Below are 16,483 nucleotides of genomic sequence, written 5' to 3' on the forward strand. Positions count from 1 at the left end.
GAATGAAGGGACAAGATGGATCATCCAAAGTCAAGGCCACTTTAAAATGCCAAGACATATGTCCTCTAGTTTCTTGCCATAAGTTGACTCTCAGAGTGGCACCAGTTTTATAGACTTCTTGCCAGGATAGGCTTAAAGAAGGTGGGCGGCCGGAGACCACAGCGTCTGATAACACATGCCATTTTGAGTAACTGTTGGAAAAATACAGTGTTGAAGGATGGAGACATCATTTCTGGGACCCTCACTGTTCTTCAACTTGCTCTGTGTTACTGGAGAGTTTCTGAGTACTAGGGGTTTTGGTTGTACTGAGCTGGATATCACGGCCTGTTGAAGCAGCATGGGCTAGAAACAAAGGCGTATGGCATTTGGACTGGAATAGGGCTTGAAACATGTGTAAGTTGAACTGTTATCTATCATATCCCATTCTTTAAAATCTCCTGCTTCTTAGTAAAGATATACATGTTTTATAATGTAGCATTCAGGACTAGATAGTACGGGGTTAATTAACTTGCCTTTCATGGCCAACCTGAGTTCAAATTCTGACACCACATAAGGTCCCTGAGTACTGACAGGGGTCACCCCTAAGGACAGAACCAAGATGAGCCCCTGAGCATTACTAGGTAAAGTCCTAAAACAAAGGAAAACAGGCTTGCCCTTCAAGCCTTGAATATGTATCTCACTTGCTTATCTCTACATATCGTTGCTTTTTCCACTTTCTAAGAGAGGAAGACAGCAACCTTTCTAAATAAGTTTCATTCAATAAAAATTGTCTTGCCTCACCAAAAAAATGACAGTCATGATTACTATACTAATTTTGTGACTATTATCTTCTGTAGTTGAGCTATATAGTTTATTTAGTTGCTTGAAAGTGCAAATTAGCTACAGAATTTGCAAGGAAGATAAGTGATGTAAATTACTTACACCACAAGCATGAATAATATGTTATTTAATGTTCCCTCCCTCTGTTTCCCCCCTTCAGTGGAGAGAAAAATTTTCATGTATTTTACTATATTTATGCTGGTCTTTATCACCAAAAGAAACTTTCCGAGTACAGACTTCCTGAGGAAAAGCCTCCTAGGTAAGTATTAAGGAACTTAGTTGCTAATTTTTTTTTGTTTTTTTGCTTTTTGGGTCACACCTGGCAATGCACAGGGGTTACTCCTGGCTCTGCACTCAGGAATCACCCCTAGCGGTGCTCAGGGGACCATATGGGATGCTGGGAATTGAACCCGGGTCGGCCACGTGCAAGGCAAACGCCCTACCCGCTGTGCTATTGCTCCAGCCCCGTAGTTGCTAATTTTTAAAGCACTTATTATTACAATCATTTTTACAATAGCTCCAGTAGTATTAGTTTATATTTGCAATACTATGCTACAATCATGCTAACTGCCTGAGTGCTGAGATTGCTCCACCATCATTTCAAAGTCCCTTCCACCACACCACCCTTTCCTCCAACCTAGGCATTTTTAGACCACAATTCTATTGACTTTATCTCAGGGTTGGCTTTGTTTCTTTATTTTCCACTTATGAGTAAGATAATCTGGTATTTGCCTTTTTCTTTCTGACTTACATAGCATAACTTCCTCCAGCTTGGGGATAGCACATTGGGCAGTGATTGGAGATTGCTGCTAGCAGTGTTTGGGGAAACATACATAGCCAGGGATGGAACTCAGACCTCCTGCATCCAAGCTTAGTCCATTGAGCTATTTCTCCAACCTCTACTTGTTCATTTTTTCTGAGTATGCAACTAGAGATTGATAACATTTGGTAAAAAACAACAACGTTTGGGGCCGGAGTGATAGCACAGCGGGTAGGGCGTTTGCCTTGCACACGGCCGACCCGGGTTCGATCCCCGGCATCCTATATGGTCCCCCAAGCACTGCCAGGAGTAATTTCTGAGTGCAAAGCCAGGAGTAACCCCTGAGCATCGCTGGGTGTGACCCAAAGAGCAAAAATAAATAAATAAATAAATGTTCCATAATTAAAAAAAAAAAAAACAACGTTTTTTCAAAACTGGAAACTCTGAATTTAGCTTAAGTGCCTAAAATGAGGTAGCAGTAAATACATCTCATAATTTGAACTTTCTAGAAAGTTTAGTCATAGCCATTTACTTAACCATGGGCACCGTTACTCCACCACAGTACCATAAAGTCAGAGTAACACTTTGAAAAAGAAGCAGCCTAATGACCCCTGAGTCCAAACCTCTCATATTTGGGGTGCCAAATACCCACTCATTCTGTTTGATCATATTCCACTTAGGTACATCGCTGATGAAACGGGAAAGGTGATGCATGACATAATCTCCAAGGAGTCTTTCAGAAGACAATTCGAAGCAATTCAACATTGCTTTAGGATTATAGGTTTCACAGACAAGGTAAGCAATTGTCAAGAAAAATAGACACTCAGAAGGTAAATTCATGACTAGAGCCATGAATGCTCTAATTTTGTGCAAACCCTTTCCTTTCAAAAGTCATTCTGGTCAAGATCTTGTAAGGTCTTGCTGTTCAAGCTGTGATCTGAGGACCAGAAACACTGGCATCTCTTGTGTGCTTGTTAGAAATGTAGACTGCTGGATTCATCAAGAATGACTGAATTAGCATCTGTATTTTAACAAGATGCCTCAGTGAACAGTAAAGTCAAAGCATTTTTGTGTCATGCACCTATAAATTGTTACTACTGCCAACAATTCAGTACCACTGTGATAAAATAAAATTCCCAAACAATACTGCCCTTTTTTTGAATCGAAACTTATCCCATCCATTAAGGTGAATTGTGAAATAGGAATACAGAAATATGTAGGTTATACCCAAGCCAAAAAAAATGTATTTATGCAAGTAGCTCTTTGTACACCAAGACAAATTAATTTAAGCCTTTCCAACTTTCTATAGTCACTTCCTTCTTCGTGTTATACAGTTGTACATTATTAGCCATAGCCATGGCTCTAAATGCTGTACTTCTCTTATCATACTAGATACAGGCTGTCTCTATTAAATATATGGAAAGGGTGACAGAAAATATTTATAACCCTAGGCTCAAATATTACTCTGTGATACATTTATGTCATAGTTTCTGGGCTTTGTGCCATCAATTTTGCAAAATATACAGATTCTTTTGCTTTGCCAACAAGGGAGGTGAATGATTAGGAGGTGGGTGAGAGTGTTAAATCTTAAGGGATTAGATTACAAACCACTCAAGTTACCCTGAGACAGCCACTCTGGATAAAGCATTGCTTTTGTGATCCAGAGTTTGGCTTTCTCTTCTCTCCCAAGCAACATTGACTTCGGTCATAATAATACCTTTCTTCTTCTTCCTAGCCAGCTGTTAATTTTCTCTATTGGCCTTCCCACAGACTTAAAACTGACAGTGGAAAATCCCAAAGGTCAGATAAAAATAAGAACATATTTCCCTTGGCTTCTTAGAAGAGGGCAAATTAAACAGGTCCCAGCATTGTATAAAGGACCTTTATGGTTATTAACTTATGGAGCAGGTTATTATCAAAGATGCATCACCAGAAGAGTGGAGATGGCTTTAGGCCATTTAAAGTCGCATGGGTCATATCCAAGTGTTTAGGGGTACACTTCCTTAAGAGCACACAAGGACATTAGAGAAGTCAGCCATAGGGTTAATGCTATTTTACCTTCAGTGAGTACAAAGATGATTTAGGATATTGGGAAACAGCTAGTCTTAGTTCTAAACAGAACTACACAATGGCACTTTTCTAATATTAGAGATGCACTGCCACTAATTTTTAAAAAATACTGGTTTAAAGTAGTGAAATCGGGGCCGGAGTGATAGCACAGCGGGTAGGGCGTTTGCCTTGCACGCGGCCGACCTGGGTTCCATCCCCGGCATCCCATATGGTCCCCCAAGCACTGCCAGGAGTAATTCCTGAGTGCAAAGCCAGGAGTAACCCCTGAGCATTGCTGGGTGTGACCCAAAAAAGCAAAAAAAAAAAATTAAAAAAAATAAGGTAGTGAAATCTAAGCAAAAAAATAAATAAATAAAAGCAGTGTCCTTGAAATAAGCCACTGCTAATCTTTCCCAGGAAAGGGCACCATAGGAATAAATGAAGGGTTGAATGAGTAAAAATGAAAAGGAAGCCTCATGAAAAGCGGATAAAGTTTCTTAATTCATGGTTGGTCTGAACTATTCATGGTAACAATGTTGTACTTGTGTGCATGTTTGTGTGGATCTTCACCATGTCCCACATTAGTTTGTACTGAAGATAAACCAAATCATGTCAGTTAGCAACCTTGAAAATGAAAAAGAGGGTGCATCTTATTTCTCTGACTCTAAATTCTTTGTTATATATCTTTATACAATCAGTTTTTGCTAGGCTTACCCAGTTCACTTTATGTTTATAAACTCTGGTTAGTTCCTTTTTCTTTCTTTTTCTTTTCTTCTTCTTTATTTTTTTGCCAGGCCATTTTTAGCAGTGCTTCAGGTCAGAGACACTTTCTGTGGTGCTGAGAGGGGTGTTTGGGATTGAATCCAGTGCCTCCATCACTTAGACTACCCCCTGACCCCTGAACTCAAATTAGTTTGACTAAAAATCAAAAAGACAGATGAATATAGATAGGCAACAGATGCTAAGTTGATGTAACAACTAAGCTTATATGACTTTTTATTCCCTGAAGGATATTTCCAAACCATGCTGAAATGAATTGGTTGAGTCAGTGAAGACTTGTGGTCCCTATCTTTTCTCATAGATCATTAGTTTTCTACAGAATCTCTTCTAAATACTTTTAGCAATATTATGAGCAGTAAAGTCATAAGCTCATTAATATGCATTTGGGGGCATAAGTATTAATTATGGAACACCAGCCCAAAGTATCTGAAAGAACTCGAATTTATAGTAAAGAAAGTTTCCTGTTGGAAGGATTCTTCCTCTGTGAAAAGTCCTTTAGGGAAACTTTCGAGGAATGAGGGATGGGTAGGTGGAGTTTATTCCTGAAAACTTCTAATGAAGATCACTGTTTTCCATTACTATTATTGGAGTCGAGCTTATTTTCAATATTCTGCTTATCATTCTGTTGTATAGATTATTATTCATTAAATAAACTGAGTTTTTAAATGCTGTATTTAATCCCATAAGAAAACTTGGGAGCGGGGCAGAGGGAGGTTATCAATCAATCTGATGGTCAAGACTGGACATTTATTGCAGATCTCTTGAGTAAAATTAGGGAGAAGGATTTGAAAATAGGGCAGTCACCTACCACAATCTTTCTTCCAGTTAGATTATGAATCTGGAGAGAACTGCTGAAGAGACTGAAGGGTTTTATATTAAAATATAAATTTGGACTGGAGTGATAGCACAGTGGGTAGGGCGTTTGCCTTGCATGTGGCCAACCTGGGTTTGATTCCTCCGCCCCTCTCGAAGAGCCCAGCAAGCTACCAAGAGTATCTCGCCTGCACGGCAGAGCCTGGCAAGCTACCCATGGTGTATTTGATATGCCAAAAACAGTAACAACAAGTCTCACAATGGAGACTTTACTGGTGCCCATAGGAGCAAATCGATGAACAACGGGATGACAGTGACAGTAACAGTGACAGTGAATATTACTAACATCTTAATAATGGGTAATGGGACTTACCATTGAATATTTTAAAACCACTGTTAATATATGTATGTATGTACATGACATATGTATATTAGGGATTAGGTTACAAAACACTTAGTAACCTTTGGATTAAACATTACTTCTATAATCCAATGAGTTTGGCTGGTTCTTCCCTCCTCAGCGTGGTTGATTTGGTCATGATAATGTCTTTATTTTTAGGGGAGGTGGGGAGAAGAGGGTGTTTCCCAGAAATACTCAAGGACACTTTCAGCATCCTTGCCTAGAGGTGGCCCAAATTTTGGTGTGGGAAGGGGGCCATGTAATGCTAGGGGCCTGAATCCATGCCTCCACAAAAAAGCTATGCACTCTAGCCCTTTGAGCTAATAATACCTTTCTTATTTCTACCCAGTTGTTAATTTTCTCTTTGGCCTTTTATAGATTTTAAGTCAACTGTTAACTTTCTCAAGATTTGGGTAGTTTTCCTCTTAAAAAGACTAGTGGGGGGCTGGAGTGATAGCACAGCAGGTAGGGCATTTGCTTTGCACATGGCCGACCCGGGTTCAATTCCCAGCATCCCATATGGTCCCCCGAGCACCGCCAGGAGTAATTCCTGAGTGCAGAGCCAGGAGTAATCCCTGAATATCTCCAGGTGTGACCCAAAAAGCAAAAAAAAAAAAGATAGGTGGGAAATTGTGATTTATGTCACAGATGGTAAAATGCTGGGAAGCCTTATTTGAAAAAGATTTTGTGACTTAAACTATCACAATGGTGTGAGTGTGTGTGTGTGAATTAGAGGAAATACATTTTTTCCTAAGAATATGTGAAATAAAAGCTATTTGTTAAGACTATTATATGTATAAATAAAAGAATAGAACTCTCTGCTCTGGAGCCTTAGCCTCTGGGATCTACTTCTGTCGGAAGTTACCATGTGTAGTCCACAAATCTCACATTATTTACTGATCAAGGTAATGAGGTACTGTCATGTAAAATCCCAGGCTACTCACAGAAAACCCATTTAGTAATTGTTCTCCATATTCACTTTTCAGTTTTGTGATTAAAATAGTTCTTCTTAACATCAGAAACATGACATCTTGCCTTTGATTTAGAAGTTTGAAGAACAGTATTTATCCACTCTGGAAGCCTGGTTTAGAATCCTCATTTGTCTTGGCTGCATTATCTGGTATCCACCAGATGTCACTATTACAGTCTGTGTTGGGGTTTTATTTTAGCTTTTAATGTTTACAGAAAGACTTGGATAAGGGGGAATGCTTTAACTGTGGTCTAATGAAAATTCCAATTAGTTTGCTGCTATATATATTTAGGATAGTACTAAGTCAAATTCCCTGCCAGAGTATTTTTTGTTTGAGGTAATTTTATCTAAGTGTAGTAATATGCAGAAAATTCCTAGATATTTCTTTTTATTGCCTTATCTAAATAAAATGCAAATGTTGAAATCAATGGTTATACAATTGACCCTTAAACAATATGAGGGCTAAGGGGAGTTGAAAATATAAGCATAACTTATAATCATTGTTCCATTTATATGGGTTGTGCATCTTCAACATCATAGACAGAAACTCCGGAGAGAAAGAAGAAATATCCACACATAAGTGACCCATGACATTCAAATCTGTATTGCTCAATTATACTCAACTGTACACCATTATTATATTAATGCTACTTATGTATTCAACTTTCAATACAGTAATCAAATTTGGCTCTTCTAAGCAACTCAATTCATATAACCATGGTCTTTAGCCACCTGTCGATTGATATAGATGAGACCAGGTTGCTGGGAAGCCCAATCAGCAATAATGAGAAACAAAAGAAGCATGCTGGTTGATTTTCACAAATGAGAACTCCATGGTTTAGAATTCAGTTACAAGATTTTCCCTACTTGCAAGTGAGATTAAAATCTGTGGGACGCAAACTGCATCTGGCTACTCTTTAAGGTCCTTAACAGCCATGATCCAGAGACACACAAAAGAATCTCGGAACTGAGCAGCTCACTGCAGAGATCTTTCCAGATTCTAATTATTAAAATGTTAGCAGAATCTGGACTGCATGACATCATATGCTATTCACAACAAACAATACAAAATAAATTGTCTAGCATTGCCTTTTCGGCAGGTTTGAGTGGTGGTGGGAAAATTCCAAATACTAATGGTGGGACTGGTATTGAAATATTGAATGTAATCAAAGTAGAAAGAGTATTGTGGAAATTATCTGCCACACAGGCAGGGGAAGGGTTGGGATGGGGGGAGAGGATACTAGGGATTTTGGTGGTGGAAAATGTGCACTGGTGAAGTGCTGAGTATTTGATCATTGCATGACCAAAACTCAAACATGAAAGCTTTGTAACTGTATCTCACAGTGATTCAATTAAAAAAAGGAAAAAAAAATCAGTGGGATCAGAGAGATAGTACAAGTATTAGGCCCTTGCCTTGCACAAGGCCAATCTAGATTCTATCCCCCAGCACCCCAGATGGTCCCTCAAGCCCCTCTAGAAGTGATCCCTGAGCACAGAGTCAGGACTGTGCCCAGAGCACCGCTGGGAGTGTTCCCCCTCAAACAACAATAAAAAAGAAACTTTGTGTCCAGAAGAAAGTGGAGTATGGACTTTGGTGGGCAACTCAGAGCTTCCTCTCCAGTGCTAGTGGTACATTAACTTTATTGACAGTGACCTTCAGATGGCTTCCCAAGATGGTTCTTAATATCTTTTTCAGGAGGTACACTCAGTATACAGAATTTTGGCTGGGATTTTGAATACAGGAAACATTGAATTTGCAGCTATTTCCTCTCAACATCAAACTGATAAAAGTGAAGTGCCCAGTGCTGAAGCTTTGGAAAATGGTAAACATATGGTATCTGGGCGCCATGTTGCCTACATTTCTTTCACTTGGGTTACTTTCTAGGGTGGTACAATTTAGTGTGTCTGTTACTGATACCTCTCAAAACTTTAGGTATTTTCACTAATCAGTATTTCACTAACCAGTATATTCAAAAATTAAATAAATACCATGCCCTTCCCATAAACTTTAAGTACATATTGTATAGAGAAGAATTCCAGGGAGTAGGTTATTTGGAACAAGTGTTCTCAACCCTGGCTACTTTAGAAAGTCTTTTAATTTTTGTTTAAAAAATTACGAGAAACCACAATACCCAAAAGCGGGGGAGGAGAGAGAGGGAGGGAGAGGAGAGAGAGAGAGAGAGAGAGAGAGAGAGAGAGAGAGAGAGAGAGAGAGAGAGAGAATGCCTGCCAGAGTCATGCTGGGCATGAGGGAGGGGGAAGGATGGGAGGGAAACTGAGGACACTGGTGCTGGGAAGTGTACACTGGTGGAGAAATGGGTGTTGGAACATGACTGAAACCTAATAACGAAGCACTTTGTAAGGGTCTATCTCACAGTGATGCAATAAAAAATTTAAAAAAAAATAAAATAAAATTGCAAGCAATTAGATCTTCTTATTCTGAATACACGGAATTAATATCTGCAAGAAAGAAAGCAGGCACAGTTTACAGTCCCATAGGTAATAATGTTGACAGAAGGACTGAGAATCCCTGGATAGAAAAATATTAAGTAAGTGCATTTCTTTTTAAATGCAGCATTTTAATATACTAATGTGCTTTGTCATGCTCTGAAAAAAATGGTAGTACAGTATATTCTACTAAATAAATTCCACAGGGTTGTTCTTTTTTTCTTTTTATCATATACCTGTGAATAGCTTTTCACTGTGGTTTTTTAAAAGAGGAGAGGGGAGGAGAAGGGAGGGCAGGGAGAATAGAAGAGAGAGTGAAGATGGGAGGGAAGGAAGGGTGCAAAGACTATATTCCCTGCTACCATCTTTACCCATTGTTCTAGCTGCCTACGTTCTCTGCATCAGCCCGGAAGAGCTCCAGGAAGCCCTTACCTCCCACTGTGTGGTCACTCGAGGAGAAACCATCATCCGTGCCAACACTGTTGATAGGGCTGCAGATGTTCGAGATGCCATGTCCAAAGCTCTGTATGGAAGGCTCTTCAGTTGGATTGTGAATCGCATCAATACACTCCTGCAGCCAGACAAAAACATATGGCAAGTTCCCCTGGGAAGCAGAAGCCTCGGGAAGGCTATCATTAATCCCAGTGTTCCTGGGAATTTGCAGGAGGAAGTATTTGGCCTTCTCTTGGATTTTCTTTAACAAAGTGATCAGACCGTCTTTAAAAAGAGAAAGGAATCTAGGAGAGATGATACTTGAGAGTCATGTGATTCACAGCAATGTGGGGAGGAAGGTATTAAAGTATTTATGAAAAAGAGAAAGCAAAGACAGTCTCACAATCACCAGGTACAGAGGCCTAAGGGGGGATCACTGCTGCTGTCTTTGATTAAGAGTTATTATAGTTAGTGCTTAAGGAAACAGGCTTGGGTGGATGTGGGTTTGCATTCAAAATCCACAGTTTAATCAGCTGCATGCTCTAAGTCACAAATTTCTCACCTATATACCCAGAGGATCGTAAGATCCTCCTGTTAGTGTTGTATTAAGAATCAATTTAAGGATTTCACAAAAAAATTAAGGCAAATATATTTCAGAGCCTGGCAAGCTCCCTGTGGCATATTCGATATGCCAAAAACAATAACAATGATGGGTCTCATTCCCCTGACCCTGAAAGAGCCTCAGTGCAGCACTGTTGGGAAGAATGAGTAAAGAGAGTCTACTAAAATCTCAGGGCTAGGTCCAATGGAGACGTTACTGGTGCCTGCTCGAGCAAATCGATGAACAACGGGATGTCAGTGATACAGTGATACAGTGATATTTCATTGCTATTACTACTACTATCACTACAGTCTGGTGCTGCTATTGCTGCACCTGCTACCTGTTTTCCTAAGCATTCATGGTTTTGTGAAAGAATTGACAGCATCAGGCTTTAAAGCATATTCTTCCAGTGAAGCTTTGTGGGTAGGTAGATGGAAGAAGGAATGAACAGCAGCTCCTTCAAACAGTGACTCCTCTTTAATCTCTCTCTCTGCCCCTTTTTAGAGCAAGATTCTAAAGGAAACTACACTTAAGAAAATTAATTGTAGATGCTGTTGGAAGACTAAAGGAATTCAGGGTTTAAGACAAAACTGTGTCTTCTCTTAGAGGTGATAGAAAACTGCTTTTCCAGAGTGAGGACACGTGTACTCCTATATTCTCACCTTCCTGGTGTGGCTGTTTCTTCTCCTAATGGGTTTTATTCTTTTCTCTCATGCAGTAGTGCAGACGATGGGATGAATGTGGGGATCTTGGATATTTTTGGATTTGAGAACTTCCGAAGAAATTCTTTTGAGCAGCTCTGTATAAACATCGCCAATGAGCAAATCCAATACTATTTCAATCAGCATGTGTTTGCTCTTGAGCAGGTAATACTGGACTCTAATGTTACTAATCTGAGGGGTGAAACTGGTTGTGAGCTGCCCACAGTTTAAAACAGACATCCTATTAGACTAGTAGGTTAAGGGCTCTGGAGAACAAAACCACTGGCAAGGCAGTCCTGTCAGAATGAATAGTCTAATTTTAGTCTGAAAGGTCTTGATTTCTTTAGAAGGGCACATTTCCTCACTTGAGTGGACTGGTGACATGCCAATTATTTAAATATTGCTTCTAAACTTGTTTCAGATGTATTGCCCAAAATACTGCATTCTTTTCTGCATTATTTAAGTAAAACTGTCTAGGATTATGTCCAAAATGATGCAAGGTGTTCTTGAAATCAGGGCATATGTTCTTGTTATTTGGGGTAATGATTTTTAACATGGGCTGTTTAACTCTCAAACTGGTTTCTCCATACTCTATCTCCAGAATACATAAACATGGAAGAGGTTGTCTCCTTAGAGAAGTATGATATGTTCTTGGTTAAAAAAAATCAGAAGTCTTTTTTGTGAATTTAATGTTAAAGAAAAATGGCGTGAGCTAATGGACTCAAAGACCAGGCTCTCCTTATTCTAGCTAACCACAAAATTGTGTATGCAGTAGTTGAAGTAATGAAACATTAATGCCTTTGTTTAATGTAGAAAATGGGGACACCAAGACTGTATTGTAGTTAAATTAATACAAAGGTATAAATTAAAATGAACTGTATTGACCATATCATTATAGGTGGGTAAAACCTTACATCTCTGTTCTTGCCAGCGCAGCACAAAACCCAACCTCATTACAATCTAGGCTTCTTGAATTTACTTTTCTGGGAAATCTGGAGTTTTCTAGATTTCTAGTCTGAAAGAATTTCCTTGCAGAATTCTTCATAGAAATGTGCTTCCTCCATGATTTAAACCATATTATTCACCTATTTTCCCTCCATTCTGTGTCATCTTCTAAATTCTGAATTATCAGGTCAGGATTTGAGAGGCAGAGACCCTCCCCTTCTTGGGCCAGTTTCAGCTGCCTGCCAGTCACCCAAAGACTTATGCCCAAAGCTTCCACGGCATTAAATACAGGACAGTCCTTTAATGTGCACGTGTGTCCAGTGTTAATAGACACAGTGAGTCCAGGCCAAATCAGCCTGGTAGTACTTAGTGCAGTTGTGGCTGGAGAGATTCACAATCCATTTCCCTCCAGATGGAATATCAGAATGAGGGTATTGATGCTACACCCATTGAATATGAGGACAATCGTCCTCTCCTGGACATGTTCCTCCAGAAACCCCTGGGACTACTGGCCCTTTTGGACGAGGAAAGTCGTTTTCCCCAAGCAAGTGATCAGACCCTTGTTGGTACGTACCTTTTGGAAAAATCACATATGCGCAGAAGAGAGTTGACTTGTGTCATGTGGGTGCTTGAACAAATTGACTATGTTTTGGCTGTAAGGTAAATTGTAAAAGAATTCACTCTGGGTCTTTTATTATTGATAAAAATGCAAAATCTTTAATATTCAATTTTGTTTGACTATTGATTTATAGCACTGTGTAGATTTTGGATCTAGTTTCTCACTTTAGTAATTGTATATATCATCACATTCACCACCAAATGCCAGGCACTGCCCAACACCAACTATTTGGATTCCTTCTAACTATTCTATGCCTCCCCCATTCTATCTGGTAATGAGCATTCTCTTGTCAAAGTATGTGTTTGCTTTGTTTCTCTATATCCCACAGATGAATATATTCCACAAGATAAATCATAAAGTACTTACCTATCTCCTTCTGACTAATTTTATATAGCATAATCCCCTCAAGTTAATACACAGTCTTGCAAATAGTAAGCTTTCATCTTTTTATGGCTGAAGATACACACACACTTACACACACACATACAAACACAGTGGGTCTATGAGTCTATATGCATCTGTCTCGTACATCTTATTTATCCAGCCATCCATTTACAGGCACTTAGATTACAGCTTAGGTTGTTTCCATATCTTGACTATTATGAATAGTGCTGTAATGAACATAGATGTTCATATATCTTTTTTTTTTCATTTTGGGTCACACCTGGCAATGCACAGAGGTCACCCCTGGCTCATGCACTCAGGAATTACTCTTGGCGGTACTCAGGGAACCATATGGAATGCTGAGAATCGAACCCGGGTCAGCTGCATGCAAGGCAAATGCCCTACCTGCTGTGCTATCACTCCAGCCCCCACATATCTTTTTAAACCGGTGTTTTTATATTCTTTAATAATACCCAGAAACAGAGTTAATGGATTTAAGGTAGTTCTGTTTTTGTTTTGTCTGTTAGAAAACCCCATCCTGGCCAGAGCAATAGTATAGCAGGTAGGGTGTTTGCCTTGCAGGTGGCTGACCCGAATTCAATCCCTGGCATCCCATATGGTCCTCCAAGCACCGCCAGGAGTAATTCCTGAATTCAGAGCCAGGAGTAACCCCTTGAGCATTACTAGGTATGACCCAAAAAAGGGAAAAAACCCTCCATCCTAATTTCCATAGTTATAGCAATTGTTTTTCACATAATCATCAACAGTCTTAGGGATTTCTTTTCTCTATAAATCATTAGCATTTGCTGTTTCTTGACTTTTTGATACTAGTTATTCTAAGTACTGTGAGATAAAAAAAATCTCTTTATGGTTTTTGGTTTTCATCCTAATTATAAACAATATGAAATGTCTTTTCAGGGCTGGAATAATAGTACAGCAGGTAGGATGCTTGCCATGCACGCAGCCAACTTGGGTTCAGTCCTCAGCATCTCATATGGTACCCTGATCCCTGAGTGCAGATCGAGGAGTAATCCCTGAACATCACCGGGTGTGCCTCCCCTGCTACCCTCCAAAGAAGTCTTTTCATGTCTCTTGGCTATGTGTGTGTGTGTGTGTGTGTGTGTGTGTGTGTGTAATACCTACATAGATCATTTGTCCATGTTAAATTAATTTATATTTGAGGTACTCTCCAGTGGTTTGGGGTAATAGGGCACTCCCCAAAATTTCAACCTAGCAGTATGGGCCTGATAGTTTAGTCCAAAGTGCTGTGTTGTGGTACTGCTCAGGCTCCAGGACACTGGAGAATACTAGTGCTACACCAGCAGCTCTGGAGGTTGGGGGCACTAAGCTATAATTGGAGGTGTTTGGTGCATAATGCAGTGCCAGTGTTTGAACTCAGAGCCTTGCACGCGCAAGGATGCATTCCATCCCTTTAGACCATCTTCTCAGTCCTTGTTTTTGTTTGTTTGTTTGTTTTTGGTGGTGGGAGAGAAGATTCCTAAGTGGTGTTCAGGATGTCTGAGCTCCCACAGGTAGTTTTCTGCCACATTGGTGGCAGTGCAGTGCAAAAGCCCAAAAATGCGAAGCTGTTCAGGCCCACAGTGCAGGGATACTCAGGTTATACAAACAGTGCTGGGGGTCTGCAGGCCCGCACCTAGTGATGCTCAGGGCCTCCAGGGCTGTCCCAAACAGTGCTCAGAGGGCCATGTTGTGCCAGAAATCAAACCTGGGCATGCTAAACATGTGCCCTAAAAGTTCCCAACTCTTGTGTATTGTTTATTGTTGTGCTATATGAGTTGCTCACATATTTGTTTCTGTATTTGCTTTACATATCTTAAATATGTACATTTAAACCTCTTGGGCTGGAGAGACAGTATGGGAGTTAGTACTTGATGAGATATTACCAAGCCACTCTGTCATTCCTGAATCAAGGAGCAGAGGGTTTGTTTGAATGAAGGTGTAAGCAGTTCAGCTTTTAACTTTTGAATATGATTATCCTTACAGATAAATTTGAAAATAACCTACGATGCAAATACTTCTGGAGACCTAAAGGAGTGGAGCTGTGCTTTGGCATTCAGCACTATGCGGGAAAGGTAAGGCGCGTGCGCTACTAAGCCTAAATTCGATAAAGGGGTCCACGTCCACAGTCCCCTGTCTCTGCAACTTGTGCAATTGCAGCAGATTTCTTCCCCCTCTTAATTCTTCTTGAGCACCTCATTATAATTCCCAAACTTTCTCAGTGGTGCTGCTCAGAGAAAGTTGCCCCTGGCACAGAAGCAATTTCTCACTAGGGAGACCCACAGAGCTGCCATCTGCTTCTCACCTGAGGTCTGGCCTCGCTGTGACAGCTCTCCAGAGAGAAAACATATTATTGCTTTCACAGTGTTTAGCAGTAAATGTTAACATCCTGAAGTCATTTGGAGATGTGTCAGTAATGGAGGAGAGTTAATATCACAGTGGGGCACAATTTTTAGCACATTAAATATATGCCTACAGGCCCCCCTCCCCCGCGAATGTCTAGAAGAAATGGAAAAATAATTTCACTTTATCATCCAGATGATAAGCTTTTCCAACATCAACTGAAATCTCCACTTTTCATACATTATGCTGGTATCTTGATTTCAAGTTCCTAAAACAGATCAGTGATTGATGCAAGAAATTCTCGAGTCCCATAGCAATAACTCATGGCTCAAGTTACTCTGGCAGGAACCGTTTGAATTATGGCTGAGGCCTTGGATCCATCATGGGCAACTGTTCCCAAAAGGGCATTTTTGTATTATTTTGTTGATTTCAGATGTATAAAATTACTATTATCATCAACATTACTGCTTTAAATTACTATTATGGTCTTGAGGATGAAGCAGCCCAGGGCTTTATACATATGTTCTACCTCGTGAAATAGCCCATCTCTCAACTTATTTGGGGGAAGTTGTCAGGGTTCAAATCTAGGTCCTTGGAGTTGGGGTGACAGTACAGCAGGTAGGGCATTTGCCTTGCATGAAGCCAACCTGGGTTTGATCCCTGGCATCCCATATGGTCTTCTGAGCTCCACCAGCAATAATTCCTGAGTATAGAGCCAGGAGTAACCCCTGAGCATTGCCGGGTGTGACCTCCTCCTTCACACACCCCAACGCCCCCAACAACAACAAAAATAAATCCAGAGCTTTGTACTTACAAGTCATAAATTCTACCCCAGAACTATATCACCCAGCTATTGAAATTATTCTTTCATTTTCGTTTTATGACACAGAAATTAATTTGCCTCCCTGAGGATTGGTTGAAAGGCAAATTCTAACACAAGTGAAGAGATTATTTTCTTTCCACAGTACCCCTGTTGTCTATTTTATATCTTTACTCGAAATAGTTATCTGACTTTTGTCCTGAAATCTTTCATTTTCCTTTGTGACCACATCTGGCCATCTAATGTCCTCCTCTGGCCCTGTACTCTCACCACTCACCCTCCCTCCATCCCTGCTCTTTGTGCTGTTCCCCTCCCTATCCCTTTTTGCCTGCCTGGCCTGTGCCTTTCTTCCTATTTCTCTATCCTTTTATCCTTATTTTCTACTCGCTCATTTTACTCCCTTTTCTCCTTTCTTTGAGTTCAGGGGGAGAAGAGGATTTTCCCCCAACCCTAACCCGGAGTTATGTATTTTTTTTTTCTGAATCCATTCACCACTCTGCTTATTTCTACTCATCTTTACAAGTCTCAAAGACCTGACTTCTTCTGTTCTGGGAACTGAGACCAGTTGAGCAATCCTGAGT

The 16,483-nt window shown here is 40.1% G+C and overlaps 1 protein-coding gene across 1 annotated transcript in view; it reads left to right on the forward strand.

The window, feature by feature from the left end:
• The window catches only part of MYO3B (myosin IIIB), a 460,143-nt gene that overhangs the window by 187,464 nt on the left and 256,196 nt on the right, over positions 1 to 16,483 (forward strand). The window contains 7 exon segments of the mRNA XM_055121066.1: positions 980 to 1,078; positions 2,260 to 2,374; positions 8,288 to 8,414; positions 9,423 to 9,633; positions 10,791 to 10,938; positions 12,131 to 12,284; positions 14,726 to 14,814. Of these exon segments, the coding sequence (XP_054977041.1) occupies positions 980 to 1,078; positions 2,260 to 2,374; positions 8,288 to 8,414; positions 9,423 to 9,633; positions 10,791 to 10,938; positions 12,131 to 12,284; positions 14,726 to 14,814 (943 nt within the window).

The sequence above is a fragment of the Sorex araneus genome, chromosome X (assembly GCF_027595985.1).
Source record: "Sorex araneus isolate mSorAra2 chromosome X, mSorAra2.pri, whole genome shotgun sequence".
NCBI lineage: Eukaryota > Metazoa > Chordata > Mammalia > Eulipotyphla > Soricidae > Sorex > Sorex araneus.